The 18939-nt window shown below is 45.6% G+C and overlaps 1 protein-coding gene across 2 annotated transcripts in view; it reads left to right on the top strand.

The window, feature by feature from the left end:
* Nucleotides 1–18939, top strand: part of PEX1 (peroxisomal biogenesis factor 1) — a 729162-nt gene that overhangs the window by 484015 nt on the left and 226208 nt on the right. For both annotated transcript variants that reach the window (XM_069211642.1, XM_069211643.1), the window contains exon 21: nucleotides 763–993. In XM_069211642.1, coding sequence (XP_069067743.1) covers nucleotides 763–993 — 231 coding nt within the window. The remainder of the gene's footprint in view (nucleotides 1–762; nucleotides 994–18939) is intronic.

Genomic DNA, 18939 nt, shown 5'->3' with positions numbered 1-18939 from the left:
ATTTCGTTAATGAAGGTAAGTAACTTGTACATCATGTGTTTCCCATTTATTTTGATGAATTAAGTGTCATTTTGATGAATAAATGTTTCTGCAGTTTTCTAAATTGGCTTGAACATTTTGCTGTGTTGTTTACTTTAAAATTGTTTATACTACTTGAACTTGGAGCAGGCTTCTCTGGGGTTCGCTGGCTGCTTGTGCCATAGTTACTAGGTGAAGAGAGATTCTTTCCAAACGTGTTTTGATATAATCAGAGTAGGTTTGTTGAATTGGTAAGGGTGCTCTCCTCATAAATTAGTAACTCCAATGCTGACACTCCTACACATGCTTGGCATGTACATGGCTCTAGACTTTAAGGTATATTAGCTTTGTGTACAGGCCCACTTTGCCCATTATTGATTTCATTCCATAATGTTCCTTCAATATCTGATAGTGAACCATGATGGTTCATAGGTATAGTCCCTGAGGTTTGACAACTGGTCTGAATTGTTAATTTTAGCTTTTATACATTGGCGGATAGACCATGAATCTATATAGAGAGCAAAGGATCTGTGAAGAATGATGTAAGTACTGAGGAATTATTTAAGATTGGTTACAGTGAGACAATGAACAAACGATTTTGGACGCAGCAGTTCCCAATTACTGCAAAATGGAATTAAACTGGGCGATCTGCTTTGTAACGCAGTATGACTGACTGTGTCTTAAGTGGGTACCTATTATTCTTTTATTGATGTGTAAATTTTATACATTTTCCTTTTATTTCAGGATACAGGCTCTGGTTCAGAGAGTGACATCAGCTTGTCATCTATGATATTTGTTAACCACAGTAGTGGATCTGATGATTCAAATGGAGATGGAGAATGTGGCTTAGAACATTCACTTGTATCCTTGGAGGCTTCAGAACCGCTTCCTGAAGAACCTCGATCCAACATGTGGCGCCTTTACTTTGGGAGCTCCTATGAATCAGAGCTTGGTAATGGGACACCTTCTGATTTGGTAATTGACTACAATATTACAACTTTTTGAGACTGGCTGTTTCATTGCATTATGGCTTGTTTCCACACTATCCCACAACTCTTTCCTCTCCTACAGTTGTGCTGCCATAATTTCTCTTCACTATTTTATGGGAACTGGACTTGAGAACATTAGGGAAAATACTATTCCATAGGGACTGTCAGACCATTGTTAAACTTTCTCTGTTGCTGAACTTCAAGAGAGAGATGGTGCAGCCGGCACCCACCTATGTTTCTGCTTCATAAAAAAACCCACCTATGTTCATCGGTTACAAATAGCTTGGGATAGTGTTAGTACATTAAAAACATCAAGGGCATTTAATTCAGACCTGGGTGAAATTGTAAATACGATGGCGTAATTCTGTGTTACTCCTTTGATGGAAAATTACGGAAATGTATGTGATTACACCCATTGACCTAATTATGAGTAATTTGGCACTAAAATTCTACCACAAGAAAAACAAATTTTGCGAGTGTTAGCAGCTGTTCCGTTGCATTTAGCATTATTTTGGACGTGAGTGCATTTTGCACTTTGATAATAGCACTAAATGCGGCTGAGTTACGTTCTACACATAATTCTGTGTAATCTTGCTTAATTTTGCAGTTATTTTGCGTAATTATGCTACATCAATTTACACAAGTTATGCCCGCCCTGTAACTGCAATCTTTCATTTGTAGTAGCAAAAACGTTCCTATTCTCTGTGTCCTTTATGTGAACTCCAACTTAAACACAGACAAGACTGTATTCTTCCGCTAAGCAACTATAAACTTCCTTCATGGATCAGTTTGCGAATATAGACTCAAAATATTTTGAGTCATTTTCTAAAGTTTGAGGATAAAAGTTTTGTTTGATAGCTTTTAATAGTGGATGGAAGTCAACCAGCTCAACTATAAACAAAACCATCCATAGCAAGTAATTCTGCAAAAGGTTTTTTTTTTAACCCCTGTAATCTTTGAACTCTCTAAGTCTTTAATATATCTATTATGTCATACAAGATTGACTCCTACCTTATGAAATGTGATGAGAATTGTTTTGCTGATTGTAAATGGTGTGAAATCTAAAGTTTGAATTATATGTAGATGTTGCAGTCCAGCTCAAATCAGGCAGCCCTCAGGCAAGTGGCTGATTTTTAAGTGTATTAAGGGAAATGCCTTTGTACATAATGAAAAAATATTTTTATCCAAAGGCAAAAACAATGTATACAAACCCGTACTGTATTCAAGGAGGAAGCCAATGCAACCTGAGCATTTGTCAAAGGGAAATGTTGCTGAGTCACCAGCAACATTTGAGTGGGATGTTTCCCCTTTTCAAAATATTTAATGGCCTCTGCATCAGCGTGTATAGCAAACACAAAATATGATAAACATATCCTTTCTAATCCTTCCAACTAAATGAAGATCATCTGATTTATCTCTGCCTATTCAGTATTGAACATTATCAGGCTGGTAAACAGTATGGTACTCTGAAGTTCATCTGTCATAGCCATCCACTGGAAGACCACTGTGTGCTGCCAAAAAAGAATACTAGAAAACTGGTCTCTAGCTGGAAGAGTTCATGGTGTCTGCTGCTGGTTGCCAAGAAACAAAATAGTTTCTTCCACTTAAACATATATGTTTTGAAAAACGCTATTTAGATGGCGATAAATAGGGTAGGTTCCCTCCAGATGGTTAAACTGGCTAAACAGAAACATTATTTCCCATACTTGCTAGATCTTCATGATACTCTCCCATTCCTCAAGCACAGACCAGTTTTGAGCGCCCGACATTGCCAATTTATGTGTGTTCCCTTTGCCTTGAAGTTTGTGCCCTGTCATTCCTCATAGTTGATTCGGCTGTACTGTTAAACCGATTCCCGTCTACGCTACACGGGTAATTGTGTAACATGAACTGCAAACTGCCAACTAGCAGTGCAAACCTCCTACTGGTTTGGTCACCTGTTCATGCAAAAGTCTGCTTTACCAATGACAATCCCATAGTTATTTCTGTTCAGAAAGATGACCTTAGCTGAGGGTAGGTATCAGTAGTGCAGCTGGCAGTGGCACAATAATTACGGCTGTCTTATGTGGGTCAGCACAAGATGCCGGGAGAAGCGCTGACAGCATGGTGGCCAGAGTAAGGCCACACCTCACTGATGTACCTTGGTGAGGCTACACCAAGGTACATCATGAAATGTGGGTTGATGTTGCTATCATGTACTACCTCTACTACAAACTTTCTTATGGTGGCAAGTTTGGTGTATTTTCTTCTTTGCCGCATTGTTTTTTCACTACAGCGTCTGTGGTGCTCTGTATCTGTATTCATTTAGCTAATTTGAATCTGATTCTTTCCTTAATAGGATGCAGAGTCATCAATCTGCTCTGATTTAACAGCATTGGTGGCCTTTTCAACTCTAACTTGGCAAATAAATTGCACACTGGCTACTTAAAATTAGCACAAGAGTAGGCTAACCCATCCTCTGTGTTCCTTCAATCAATTATCAAAAGTGAATTTATGGATCTGGCCAAGTTAGGCAGACCAGTCTGCTGTCATTTTGACCCTTGTCACCACAAATCTTCAAGAACATTCTTCTAAATACCTCTGCTGCCACACCAGTAAGAAGAATCATCTGTAATTTTTTAGCTAAGACAATCTTTCCTAAAGGCCTAAAAAGGCATACGTGCACCCATTATTAAAGAAAACAAACTTGTACCCTCGTGACCCCAAGAACTACAGACCGAACACAAATGGATCTTTCCTGGGCAAACTGAAAGAAAGAGCAGCATTCACCAAGATGTCCCAATTAATTAAAGATAACTCCGTACTTTCAGACTACGAAACTGGATTCCGCCCAGGAAGCGTCACTTAATCTGCTCTCATTTCCATCTGGGATGACCTTAAAAACACAGGAGAACGCAGCAGGTTCACTCCACTACTTCTCTTGGGCCTCTCAGGTGTCTCTGACACAGTTGACCATGACACTCTAATATAAAGCCTTTATGAAGCCAGCATAGAGGGGACTGTTCTCGACTGGATCCCATTTTACCTTCAAAACAGAACAAGTGTCATTCAGACTCCCCCTTTCTTATCCAAACTGCACTTCACAAAAGCAGGGGTCCCTCAAGGCTCTATCATCTCACCCATGCTTTTCAACATCTAAATTAAGGTATTTCCGGCAATGATGAATGAATTTCAGCTCACATGCTACAACTATGCAGATGACACACAAATAAACCTTAAACTGGAAAGCCCCAAAGACATTACAAACTCAAACTGGGTAACTGGGTTGTTTCAGGAGACAGAGGTTTTGAATGAGACCCCTGTCTAATTCATTGAGGTACGCCGAGACGCTGAGACGCTGAGACGTGCAACACACGCCTCAGCCGGGTGGCTCACGGCGAGAGCGAGGACGCGAGTTGCGATCCCCGCGACCCCCGAAAGGACTGAGCGGGCTCGGAAGAAAGCCCAGTGGCAGCGGGACCCTCGGCGGCTGTGACAAGACACCCGGCACCCGGTGCAGTGGCAACAGAAAGGCAAGGAGCTGGTGGCAGAAAAAAGGTGCCGGTAAGTGCTGCATCAAGGAGTGAGGGGAGGACAAATTTTCCTCTTGCTGTGAACTTTGGCTTGGGCCCAACTGAGCCCCCTCTCCTTGCCCCAACTTGCTCCCAACGCTCCCCCGCCTCCCGCTCCACATACAGGTGCCAGACAAGGGCACCAGGGGCACCAAGGGTTAGAAAAAGCCAGAGAAGAGTGGGACAAAGCCCCGGACGCTGCAGCCATACGCCACAAGGCTGGCGGAGGTATACGCCATAAGGCTGGCGGAGGTATATCCAGCTCCCAGCTTTAGACTTCAGACTTCAGACTGAGCACCGTGGAGACCCTGGGGCAAAGAATACAGTATACTGAACCGTCGGACTTGCTGTTTGTTGCTGGTTTGCCTTTGGACTCTCCTCTGCTTCGCGGGTCCCGCTGCGGCGTGAGAGCCGCTTGTGCAAAACCTACGGACAGTTTCAGTGAGGGACTGGGCGACTGCAGGGGCTGCGAGCGTCGGGACAGGACTACGTCTTCCAGCAGTCCTGTTAACCCGCGCCTCCTGTCTCCTGTCACCTGGCCGCTCTCCCTGCAAGCCCTGCCCCACTCACAGCTTGAAAAACCACTTCTGAGTTCCCCTCCCCTGGGATACCGTCGGACTTGCTGTTTGCTGCTGGTTTGCCCTTGGACTCTCCTCTACTTCTTGCGGAACCCGCTTCGCGGGTCCCGCTGCGGCGTGAGAGCCGCTTGTGCAAAACCTACGGACAGTTTCAGTGAGGGTCTGGGCGAGTGCAGGGCTGCGAGCGTTGGGACAGGACTACGTCTCCCAGCAGTCCTGTTAACCCGCCCCTCCTGTCACCTGGCCGCTCTCCCTGCAAGCCCCGCCCCACTCATAGCTTAACTTTTCTCTTATAAATTCAAACAGCTACTTCCGCGTCGCGGGAGCGCGCGGGAGCGCCCGGGGATAAGCCCGGGATAAGGGCGGGACTGTCTGTGGCCGTCAGGGCACGCAGGAGGCTGGGCTGGGCCCACTCTCTTTTATCTGCATTTCATTGATTCTACTTGGTATGCGAAAAAGGTTCTGGGTATGCCATCATCAGCCCTAGGTGGAACAGCAGCGAAGGAGGGGGGAGCCAACACTGGGACTCTGGACAATTACTTTAAATCGGTAAAGGGTGATGGGGGAATCGAAACCTCTCTGGAGATGCGTAGGACAGAGCGTCGTCGCTCGATTGAACATTTGAAAAATAGGCCCCTCAGTGACATAACTCCCTATCCTATCTCCCAAGAGGAAGGTTCCCTCAATGGCAGCCCGGATCTTTCATCCCAAGAAGACGTTCCCCTATTACTCCGGGATAGTTCTCCCATTTCTGGCCCACCTCCTAAACAAACTACGGACGCCACTCCACTATTAGTTGCCAGTAGTTCGGCAGTTGACTTATTCACCCAAATACACACCAGAGCCAAAACCAAGATTAATAAGCTAAAGCAAACTGTGGTGGCAGAGGTGTATGACCTACCACCAAATAAACGCAGAAGGAAGATGAGGGGTGGTCAGGGGAAGAAAAAGATCCCCCACTCTGATTTTGGAAAATCACTCAAGCCTGTACCTATGTTGGATTTAGTTAATGTGCAGAAGGCTACTCCCCCCAAGGGTACTAATATTATTACCACTGCTTCCATTAGCGACAAAGGGAAGAGCCCACTTAACACATTATTTCCCGGTAGCTCTTTGGGGAGCATTGAATCTTTAATTAGATCACTTTTGTTGCCCATTAGCGAGAGCTTGCAGAAAATAGAATTCAGGCTGACCACTCTGGAGGCAACTTTAACCACCCTGAAAATTTTGGACAACAAACCGAGTAGAACCACTGAGTCCAATCTACTAATAGGAACCTTCCCCAATATACAAAACCCACCGATCCACACGGGGCCTCCATTGGACACCACTGCCGCCCCTCTTTTACAGCCACCTATGGCTATCCCAGTTCCAATTTTACCTACTAACTCTAACATCCTACCATCAGAAACAGATGGCCCAGCACTCCAACGTATACTCCCTGGTAAGCCTGCCCCTAGACCACGAGGACCCGACTTACCACCAGAGGCTAACAGCCTCATGGTGGTGTTGGCTGGTGTTCCCTCTCTAGAATTGGGTGAAAATGAGAACTATCACTCACTCAAGAGGAAAACCATTAAATGGTTGAATTGGAATAGACCTCTTCCAGCTCACCTCAATAATGAGATCATTATGGTAAGAAGGGTACCATGGTTGGGGAAGTCGGGGAAATCAATAGCAGGGGACTGTATTATTGTGTCTTTTCGAGACCCTGGAAAAGTACTATACATTTGTGCTGGGTCAAATAGATCACTAGATTCTACCATACAGACTTTGCCAGTTTCTTTCTTTTTCCCTCCCATTCGCTTGCACCATGACTTGTCACAAGGTAACTGGACAAGGGTGGAACGAAGATCTAGACACAGGGGATATGCTCCACGTCCAGTTTATCGACCTTCGGAGACTCCCTTCTTGGACCATAATCGTTTTAATTGTCTGAAGGGTCTGGATGGTGTGGACTGACTGCCCCCAAACCCGAACTCAAATCCTGTGACCTTGGATAATGGTCCCAATAAACTGCCTGATCCGGCTGAACCCACTTCTGAAAATGACCCTGTTAGAGTAATTGGTGTAGTTTCTGGCTTTGGCACTGGCTCTTCCCCCCATTCCATCCCTGCAATCTGTTCTGTGGCTTCTCCAGCGCACATGAGACTAATTTGGTGGAATGTGGCTGGTTTAGCCAGTAAACTGGGCACCCAAGATTGGATAACTTACATTGAGTCCGGGGATGTTTGCATGTTCCAAGAGACTTGGGCAAGGGAAGACTATAACCATCAAGGTTACGAGTCATTTTCCATCTCGGCTAGGTGGGAGGGTAAGGGCCGCCCCTCTGGTGGACTCACAACTTGGGTGGCTTCCCACTTAGGATGTCAGGCTTCACGCCTACCGGTGCCATCAGATGATATCCTAGTGGTTTTATTAGCCTGGCCGAATCTAGCGAAACTTGCCCTGATAAATATTTACTCCAGGCCAGTGGGAGCTTCGCGTGAATCCCCCACTATAGAGGAGCTTTCAGTATATTTAGCGGAAATGCCAAGAGATATCCCTTACATAGTGGGAGGGGATTTAAATTCCCATTTCGAGCCGTTGGTCGGTCTCGTAGAGGGATTTCCCATGGAAGAAGAGTTCAGGTGGTCAGTACCCTCTGTTGTAGCACCTTCCCCAAAGGCATGGACGCCTGTGGTTTTTCAGATTACTGCTCTCACCCTAAAGCATGGAATTAGAGCCTGCAATGGACGTATTAAGTCTGATGTACCAAGCAAAACCACGTACAATAGAGTGGGAAGAGAGTCCCGCTTGGACTATGTTCTTGTACAGATAGTGAACTGGTCTTCTATCCTGGACTTTAGGGTGGTGGAGAGACTGGATAGTGACCATAACGCCCTTGAACTTGATCTTAGCCATCCTGGGCCAAAGACCTCCATAACAACCATGGGGGAGTCCAAACCTGAACTACTATTAGACAATAACAGGAGAAGAATCAGGTGGGATAAACTAGCTACGAGCCAAGTGAAACTTTCGAAGCTCTACGCAGGTTTAATCCCCATTTTGAAAAAAGTGGGAGAGCTAGCCAACGATGTGGGCAATATAGTCCACTATGAGAAATTATACCAGGCTCATGAGGACCTTATAAAGGGAGCGGCCTCTGAGCTTTTTACCAGGGTCCAGAATCAGAAGAGGATCCAACAACATAACTCCTTATGGTACAATGCAGTCTGTAGGAAGGCAAAGGGAGAACTCCTCAGTTCAAACAGATAGAGAGAAGCTCCGAGAAAGTAGAAGGGCTTATAAAAAACTGGTCATCCATGCTAAAACCGAATGGGAGGAGAACCAGTGGGAGGAGCTTACCACTTCCCTCGCAACAAGAGACCACCGAATGTTTTGGAGAGTAGTAAACGGGGGGGTCGGGGAACCTCCGTTCGGCAATAGAACCAAATATTGCAGCAGGGGTGTGGCAGGCACACTTCCAGTCTCTCTACAGTTCCGAGCAGGGAGAAACTAAGATTGATTTCGGTACTGGTCTGGTAGAGTATGGTGAGGATTTGATAACAGTGGGGGAGGTGAAGGTAGCACTAATGGGACTTAAAGCTGGAAAGGCGCCAGGATTGGACGGCCTGCCCGGGGACCTGTTCAAGCAGGAGCCCGGTGTTTGGGCCCCCTATCTGGCTGCAGTGTTTAATGGAGTTTTGTGTGGCATGGAAATTCCGAGTACTTGGCTGGGGGCAGAGGTGGTTCCTATATTTAAAAAGGGCTCGCCCCTGCTCCCAGCCAACTACAGACCAATCAGTCTAATTGACGTGTCACAGAAGCTGTTTGGCAGGATACTGCTGAATCGGCTTCAGGACTGGGTGGAAGAAACGGGTGCCCTTAGTCCGTATCAGGCGGGATTTAGAAAGGGAGTTTCTACGGTGGACCAGGTTTTTCGTCTGAACGTTATCTATTGGAGGGCAGCAATATTGGAAGGGGGTAGTTTATACACTATATTTGTGGACCTGAGGGCTGCGTTCGACCTCGTGCCCAGAGGGAAACTCTGGAGTGTTCTGGCTGAGATGGGGGTCCCCCCAGACATCCTGATAATTTTAAAGAGATTGCACCTTAATAACTATGCCCGGGTCAGGTGCGGGAAACATGGGGAATTAACAGACAGATTCCCCGTTGACAGGGGGGTTAGACAGGGCTGTGTATTGGCACCAACCCTGTTCTGCCTCTTGGTCAACGGGGTAATCGCCCATCTCAATGGAACTGAATACACTGATGCCCCAAAATTGAATGGCAGCAGGGTGCCTGCAATCATGTTTGCAGATGACACCCTGCTGCTGTCCAAAACCCCCATGGGGATACAGAGGATCCTTGATTCTTTTGTGGCTTTTTGCACAGATAGGGGGTTAGAAATCAATGCTAACAAAACCAAGTTTATGGTTATGAACCCAACCCCAAGATCACGCCCGAACCCCTTACTGGGAGCTTCACGTTTAGAGAGAGTCTCCACCTTTGAATATCTAGGTGTAACGTTGAATGAAACCATGTCCTGGGGAACTCACAGGACTAGGGTTAACCTTAAATTAGTGCAGACCACTGGCGGTATTGCTCGGTTGATGAGAAGTTCTACATATCGACCGCTGGGGCCGCTTATCCAGATATACAAGGCACAGGCTAGAGGAGCTCTGATGTACGGGGCGGAACTGTGGGGTCACACAGCTTCCTGCAGTTTGTCTATAACTGAGAACAACTTTATTAGACAGATAGTAGCACTTCCGTCCAGTACTCCGCTCCTCCCCCTGAGGATGGATCTGGGTCTGAGACCAATAGCAGATGACTTAGGTCTCAGACCCATAGTCTTCTGGCGAAGGCTATGGAGCACCGAAGAACTCTCTTCTTATAGGGCGGAACTGAGGGAGTTTTTAACCCACCCTAAAGCTCTACAGATCCCGTGGATAAAATATATAAAAAAGTCCTGTATGGGATTGGGCCTCCCTGACCTGTGGTCGGATCCAGCTAACGCCTCACTAAGGATCCCACGAAGAGCTTTGGTCAGTGCTTACCACGAGCAGAAATTAGCTATGGCCCTAGACTGCAAGAATGAGGGGTCATTAACATCTGTATTCGCGCAAAGCAAGGACTCATACCGTTTGGAGAGGGTTCTGGATGCTATGTCTCCTGTGCTGGCCAGGAAGCTTTTTCTCCAATGGAGATATGGCACATTGCCTCTGCGATCTTACACCTGCTCCTGGTCAACACTGCCATCTACCAAGCTATGTCCGACATGTGTGGGAGCAGAGGAAAGCGATCTGCATGTGGTCTTGTTTTGTCCAACTTACAAGGCCGCCAGGAAATATTGGCTCCTACCACTTATTAGAAACCTTGGTTTTAGGGAGTACCTCCCGGTGTACAGAATTTTAAAAACTGATGTTTCAGGTCCAATTGTGTTTGCACTAGCCAAATTCCTTACCAATGTCTGGCATATTCGTACCCGTATTTTAAAGTTGCAGGCTCCTATCTAATTTTAAGTTTCCATTTTAATTGTATGGTCTTTTATCTGATGTGTTTCCTGTTTACTTTCCCTTGATGGTTTTACATGTTCATATGTGTGTTTTTTGTGTACATCTTTTATGGCCTAATTGGCCGAAATAAAGATTAATTAATAATAATAATTACAAACTCAAAAATCTTCAGTTGCCTTGAAGCCGTTGATCAGTGGGTGACATGGAGCAATCTCAAACTGAACGCTTCTGTTAGAAATTGGGTCTAAAGTTGGCAGAGCAATACACCCTTGTTCAAATAGGGACCACAGTCCTAGTCAGGGTAAGTCACAGCACAACTCAAATTATCCTGTGCTCGCCCTCTGGTAGCTTTACACAGATCAGGCAGGCTTAACTTAGAAGGCAATGTGTAAAGTATTTGTGCAGTAACTCATACAGTACCACAGTGAAGACACCACAAAACAACATCACACAGGTTAAGAAAAATAGATAATATTTATCTGAATAAAATGAGGTCAAAACAATGAAAATCCAATGTACACAAGCAAAGTTAAGAATTTGTAAAGGTAAAATCCCACTAAAGCGATTAGAAACACAATCGCTCGAACTGAGGCTATTGCGTTCTCAATAATCCAACGCCACAGGCACCAGTTACAGAGTCCCATGGATCGCCAGATACAGTACCTTTGAAAACAAAGAAACCGACATCTCACGAAGTTATGGAGGTGATGCATCTGTTCCGTACTGCAAGGCAGGGGAAGCGAGGCATTGGTTCCGTCCAGTTGCTGGGGTAGCTAGTGTGGAGCTGGTGGCATGGTGACTCGGTATGGTTGATGGATCCAGTTGGTCAAGGCATGATGTGTTGACTTCACAGTGTCGCGATTGGACTGCGGCAAGTCAGTGACATCCCGGCAAAGTCAGACATGTGTTGCAGGCTGCGGTTTTTGCGTGCAGCAAGGACCACAGGGCCGGAGCAGGAAGCAGTGTGGCATCGGGCAGTGGCAGCGGTGCTCGGGTCACTGAAGTCCGTACTGGAGTCGGTGAACTAACTAGAAGGTAGGAGGTGAAGTTTTTGTTGACCCTGGGACTTCAGAACAGGAGGCAAGCACAATCCAAGCCCTTGGATAGTACTTTTGGGGAAGGCAGAGTCCTTCCAGCAAAGTTAGAGGCCAGTAGGCAGCAGGACAACAAGGAGGGCAGCAGTCCTTCTCAGCAAAGCAGTCTAGAAGAGTCCTTTGGTGAGCCAGGCAGCTCCTCTGACAGAGTTCAGGTGTAGATCCAGAAGTGTCTGATTTGGTGGGATCAGAGACCCAGTTTATATACCCAAAATGCCTTTAAAGTGGGGGAAACTTCAAAGAGTGGTTTTGAAGTGCACAAGTTCCCCTTTCAGCCCAGTCCTGTCTGCCAGGATCCCTGTAGGGGTTATCATTCCTTTGTGTGAGGGCAGACCACTGGCCTTTGTAGTGTAAGAGAGCCCCTCCACCCTTCCTGCCCAAGGACATTCATTATGCAGATGAATGCAGATGTTACTGAGTGTCCTGTTTTTATGGCTGCCTGGGTGGAATGCACAGACCAGACATGGATTGGAGACAGGGATATAAGGCACAGATGGCAGTAAATGCATTAAGTGGCATTTCTAAAATAGTAGTATTAAATCCAACTTCACCAGTAAGCAGGATTTTCTATTACCATTGTGGCAATACTAAACATGACAGGGCTACTCCTTCCAGGTCTGAATCTACCACTTAAAAGTATATGAGGGCAGTTCTAATGCTAGTCTATAAGAGGAGCAGGCCTCACAGTAGTGGAAAACGAATTGGTGAGTTTTTCCCTACCAGGACATGTAAATGACATCCATAGGTACATGTCCTGCCTTTTACTTACATAGCACCCTGCCCTATGGGTTACCTAGCGCCTACCTTAGGGGTAACGTATATGTAGAAAAAGGGGAGTTCAAGGCTTGACAAGTAGTTTTAAATACACAAAAGGATGATGGACGGAGTGCTGAACAATGCAAACACTCACCCCCCACTCACAGATCTGGGTTTAATCCATCGTTCTTTTGCTCACCATGTCACCCCAGTTTGGACCCAGCCATATGCAAATCAGTCTTGACCCTGTTCCTCATGGGAACAGTCCAGCCCGAACTGCCAAGCCTGGTCCTCCCTGGATCGGAAACAAGCATCCTAGGACCGGTTTCATATGGTTTGTGTTGCCCCTAGGCCTATTGCATCCTATTGTATTCTACAATGTTTGCACTATTTTTCTAACTGTTTACTTACCTGATTTTGGTTTGAGTATATATTTTGTGTATTTTACTTACCTCCTAAGAGAGTATATCCTCAGATATTTTTTGGCACATTGTCACTAAAATAAAGACCCTTTTTTCTTAGTAACTCTGAGTATTGTGATTCTTATGATATAGTGCTATATGATATAAGTGGTATAGTAGGAGCTTTGCATGTCTCCTAGTTCAGCCGAAGCTGCTCTGCTATAGCTACCTCGATCAGCCTAAGCTGCTAAAACACTACTAATAAGGGATAACTGGACCTGGCACAAGGTGTAAGTACCATCAGGTACCCACTATAAGCCAGGCCAGCCTCCTACACTATAGCCCAGCAAGGCTTTGCTTTTGACACTGTTAAAAGGGTACTTGTCAGCTCTTCTTACTTTTTTTGAGGTTACCAGAACATCCTTTTTTGGTTCAATCACCTTATGTTATAAGGTTTTTGAAAGATTTACAAAGTATGTTTTTTCCTTCTCCATCTGCACTGGGATCTAAAGTTGGTTCTTACATTTCTGATATACTCCCTTGGGACCTGTGAAGCTGTTGTCTATGGGTCCATACCCTCTAGACAGTCACCGTAACATTGGCACGTCGGGAGAGCTACCTGCACACCCTCTCAGTCAACCCGCCATACATCACGTTCTAACCAGACAAACGGGTATTGAGAACTCGAGCCTCCTTAGTTCTAAAAATAGTGATTCCTTTTCATGTCCAGGAATATATCGCTTACCCGAGATTCTTCGGTCTGCCTCACCCATTAAAGTAGAAGAGTGACTCCATCGGTTGAATCCAGAAAGAGCCCTTCGTTCGTACATTTATCGTACCAGAGAACATTGTAAGGACAAACCTCTGTTTATTAGATTCATCTGAGCAGAGAAGGGCAAGGCGTTGCAGAAGAGGACCATCTTTTGTTGGATCATGCTCTGCAATATAATCTGCTATGTATTGGCTAGGAATCTGCTTCCAGAGAGATTATATGCTCATTCCTTGAGAGCCAAGGCTGCTACCACTGTGTTGGCACTCGGAGTGCCTGTTCTGGACATTTGCCAGGCATCCATGTGGGTGTCCCTTCATACGTTCATAAAGCATTAATGTCTGGACAGCTAGGTTCATTTGGTCCTGCAAGACATTTTTGTTTGTCCCAGTTCATAGACCCATCTCCTGCATGGTACTGCTTTATTTTCTATTCAAGGGGTGAGGAATCTGTTGTTAGGAGTGTTTATCAGAAAGTTATTTACATTTGGTAACTCCCTTTCTGATAGAGACTCTGTCTAACCACAGATTCCCCACTAACCCTCCCACCTTTCTCGTTTTGTGAACTGGACTCTGTTCTACCTAAAAAGGCCCCACTTTAGAGCTCTGCATGCTAGCCCAAGCCAATCTCCAATTTGGCTCTGCGTCTGGAGGGGCAGACAGCTCAGCAGGCAACTGACGTGGCACCTATATACGACTCCCACATCACTTCTGGAGTAGAACATCATTGGTGCAGAGCCACACACCACCACCTATGAGCGCAGGGGTACAGCTGAATATTTTCTAGATCCAGTGTGAAACTTGGGAAAATAATCAAAAGGTGAGAAATCTGCGGTTATATAGATTATCTACCAGAAAAGTTGTTAACGAATGTGAGTAACTTGTTCTTCAGTGCCTCTAAACATTCTTATACTTTTCCTTCTGCAATAATCTCCCCCATGTGATTCTTGGCTTTGCCATTCTAAGTTGTTGGAGTTCTGGCCCTCTGTCCTTTTCTCCCCTTCTCCCCTGCATAACAAATCAGTTATTTCTAGACCTTCATTGTAGGAAAGTTACCTCTTTCTTGGCTTGGTTACCCCCTTTTTCTGCCTGATGTCAGTGTGTTTGACTGTGTTCACTGGGATCCTGCTAACCAGTGTCGCGTAGGCTCTCATTATTCTAATGAGACTACTGGATTTTGAGCAGCAAGATCATCCACAGTGTGGGAGACTGAGTCTGACCCACAGTGGGTGACACCTGTGGCTCCGAATCTGGGAAAGGTACAGATGATTGGGCAGCCGAGCGCATGACCTATCATACTTCTCAGGGAAGTCGTGGTCACTCAGGTCGCATCCGGTTCTCTCATTCACAATTCGGTCTCATATATAAATGACAATAAAAGCAGTATAAGTTTTAAAGATTGGTTTAATAAAACAACTGCATTTTAAATAGCAAAGTGTGAGCTGCAATAACCAGAACGACACAACACAACACAACAATATTAAAATGGTGACGATAAGAGTGAAGAATAAAAATAATGCTATCTTATTGCCACTAGAATTGATGGACTATTTTCTATCTAAATCATATTTTGAGTACGGCATGTTAAGCGCTAATCTTGCCTTTCAGGTTCCCCTGGGAGGACATCAACCCTCCTACCAGAGCAAAGGCCTGTAGTCTGCGTTAGCATCTGCAGCGAAGCATTCAGCGTACAGTTGTGGTTCCCTGGCTGGAATCTCCCTCTTGACGTGTAATGGGACTAGGAAGTGTTTTTATAATAACACAGCCGATGTTCTAAGAAAATGTCCCTACGTAAGGATGTGTATTTTCTATGAATGTTGGAGACTAAACTTCTACCACGTACACTGGCAATGTACTAAACTGTAGCCTTGACTGAAGCACAAAGTGACCAAGAATGTGTTGTTTGAGGACACAGTGCTGGGCTAAGCAAAGCAGTTAGATAGAAGAAATTAAAACAAGACCGTAAAACTGGTTATTGTAAAAATAACAATCCGAAGCTGAATAAAATATATCTAGGTCAACGTGCACAGCGGCCTAGTGTATTAAACTAACGTGCATTGAGCTATTACTAAAATGGCTACACAACACCAGGACCCTAGTGGTAATGCTCTATCTCCCAAAACTCTGTACTCGTGCCCCCATGTAAGTCCCTAGTATATAGTACCTAGGTACCCAGGGCATTGGAGTTCCAGTAAATCCCTATGGGCTGCAGCAGTTATTCGGCCTCCCATAGGGAGCCCATGCAAAGTGTTCTGCAGGGCTGCCATTGCAGTCTGCGTGAACTGGGTGCATGTACCCGTTTTCACTATAGGTCACTGCAGCAGGTCACTATGTCACCCCTATGGTAGGCCCTCTCAGCCCAGAGGGCAGGGTGCATGACTCCAGACCAACTTCCTGGACTTTGTGAGTGCGGGGATGCCATTTTACTTGTGAACTGGGTCACTACCTATATCCAGTTACATAACGGTAACTCCAAACCTAGGCATGTTTGGTATCAAACATGTTGGAATCATACACCATTACTTTTGTAAGTATTGGTTGTATTAGTCCATGCACTCTGGGGGCTCCTTAGAGGACCCCCAGCATTGCTTCCACAGCCTTCTGAGGTTTTCCATGCAGCACCTGCTGCTGCCACCTCACAGACAGGTTTCTGTCCTCCTGTTGCTTGAGTGCCTCAAGCTCAGGAAGGCGAACAAAGGATTTCCTTTGGGAGAGACATGTCACACCCTCTCCTTTTGGAAATAGGTGCTACATGGCTTGGGAGTGTAGCCTCCCCAAGGCACTGGTATGCTTTGAAGAGCACATTTGGTGCCCACGGTACAGTTTTGGGCCAGAACAGGGACTTGGAGGTCCCTGAACCGGTGTATGCACAATCATGACCCCACGGGTGGTGACCAGAGCTCCTCCAGAGGGTCCTGGGTTCTGGTATCTTGAATCCAAGGTTGGCAGGGAACTCTGGGAGCATCTGAGTGGCCAGGCAGGTGATGTCAGAGCCCCCTCCGGATAGGTGGTCACCCAGCTAGGTGACCAGTCCCCCTTTCAGGGCTATTTAGGGTCTCTCTTTTGGGTGGTTCCTCAGATTCAACTTGCAAGATTCCAGCAGGTTTCATCTGCATCCCTTACTTCCACTTCTGACCAAAGAAACTGCATCTGGACTCTCCAGGACCTGACAATCTACAACAAAGAATTCGCCTGCAGCGTTGCTTCTCCGGCTCCTTCCAACGTTTGCAACATTTACCCGGTCGTGCATCCTCTGAGGACAGTCCATCTTCAGTTTGCACATGAAAGAAGAAGGAATCTCCCTTGGCGTGAAAGAGTCCCTCCCCTGCATCTACAGGTACCTACGGCAACAATGACTGGCTCTGTTGTTCCCCTCTCCTGCTGAGCTGCGTGGATCCTGCAACACGGGTGGTGGTTGGAAGTGGTCCAGACGGTCCTCTTTACTAGCATTCCAACTTGGGTGGAGGTAAGCCTGTGCCTTCCAACTCTTGAAAGTACTCTTTTGCAGCTGCCAAGGCTTGGTGGCATTTCTTCTAAGGGGTCTTCAGTCTTCGTGTAGCTCCAGCCCCAGCACTCCTTTCTGCGATGCACAGCTCCCTGAGTGGTTCTCCTGAGGCGTGGGCTCCTTTTGCACCTTCCGTGTCTCCGTCCTGTGGGACTTGTGTGTGCTGCCTGTGCTTGTGTGGGGTGGGCTCTCTGCGAAGCTGAGGGACCCCTCTGACTCTCCCACCTGGGTTGAGTCCTCCTGGGCCTTGCTGGTCCCAGTAGCACTACTTTCTGCCAATCACAAGTTTTGCCTGTGCTAAGGCTTGTTGGTGGAATCCGGACACGCAAACCCAACTGCAATCTTCCTTCTGGTGTGGGACATCACCTGTATCCTCCAGTAACTCGACTCCAACTCCAGGGCTGCAGTGTGACTTTTCTTCTGCACCGTCGACCAACTCCTGCAATCATCAGCCTGGTGAGTAGGGGCTCCTGCCCCCACTGGACTCTGCTGTGTCATCTAGACTTGGTGCCCTCTTTCCACAGGTCTTCCTCTTCAGGAATCCACAGTTGGTTTCTTGTATTCATATGTGGGTTTTGCAATTCTCTTATTTTCTTCTAAGTGGTGTTCTATGAAAATACTAGTAATTTACTCCTGCTTTCCTGCCTATTTGCTGGGGGTGTTGTGGTACTTACCTTTGTGCTTTCCTGGGTGGGGGTGGCACTTGCATTCCATTTTTTTAGTATATGGTTTGTGCTTCCCCTAGGTCCACTGTTCTCTATTGTGTTTTACACTATGTGCACTGTTTTCTAAATATTCTTATGCCTATTTATGACAACTAGTGTATATAACTTATGTATTAATTACCTCCTAAGGGAGTATTTGCCTCTATATTAATCTTGGTGTTGTGTTACCATAATAAAGTACCTTTATTTTTGCGACACTCAGTGTATTCTTTCATGTGTGTATGTGCTGCGAGTCTACAGTGGTATTGTATGAGCTTTGCATGTCTTCTAGATAAGCCTTGGCTGCTCATCCTCAGCTACCTCTAAAGAGCCTGGCTTCTAGACACTGCCTACATGTCACTATTGGGGGATACCTGGACCTGGTATAAGGTGTAAGTACCTTAGGTATCCACAACACACCAGGCCAGCTTCCTATATTAATGGAATGTATAGGGCTGCTGTTGAGATGGTTGAAATTTGCCTCTCACAATGATTTGCAAGTACTGATTCGGCATTTCAAAATAGCAAATATTACTGAATCGCTGTTTTAAAGAAAGCTATGCTAAGAGTCTATAAAAAGGTTTTTTAATATTTGCAATTGGGGAATAATTATTTTTTCAAGTTGTTCATTTGACACCAAGAATACAAGTATCTCTGAGTTAGTAAAAAATGTGTGCTTTGGGTGGGTTTTATTAGAGATTTTTTTTTGTTAATGGTAAAAAAAAATGCCCATACGGGTTTTGGTTATTTGTATTGTATAACGAGAGCTATTGAGGTAGCCGTGCAGGGATTCTACATGGTTAACCGCTCATATTTTGTTTTAAATAAATGGTCATTTTCTAGGTGAGGAAACAACAAGAATGCTTTGGACTAGAAGTACTTTTTACTACTCTAATAGCTATTTATTTGTTTAGGAAGTTGAAAAATATGTGCTACTATAATCTCTCTTACAGTTACTTGGTATAGCAACCATTGAAGTCAGAATGGGTAAATTAGCGCTGCTGGTCTCTTGTAGGCAGCCCACATATTCGTAATATTGAAGTGGTAATCATTCTGGAATGGCCAACCTCACCA

The sequence above is a fragment of the Pleurodeles waltl genome, chromosome 10, assembly GCF_031143425.1.
Source record: "Pleurodeles waltl isolate 20211129_DDA chromosome 10, aPleWal1.hap1.20221129, whole genome shotgun sequence".
In the NCBI taxonomy this organism is placed as follows: domain Eukaryota; kingdom Metazoa; phylum Chordata; class Amphibia; order Caudata; family Salamandridae; genus Pleurodeles; species Pleurodeles waltl.
Note: the sequence above shows the minus strand (reverse complement) of the source record. Positions and strands in the feature narration are given on the sequence as shown.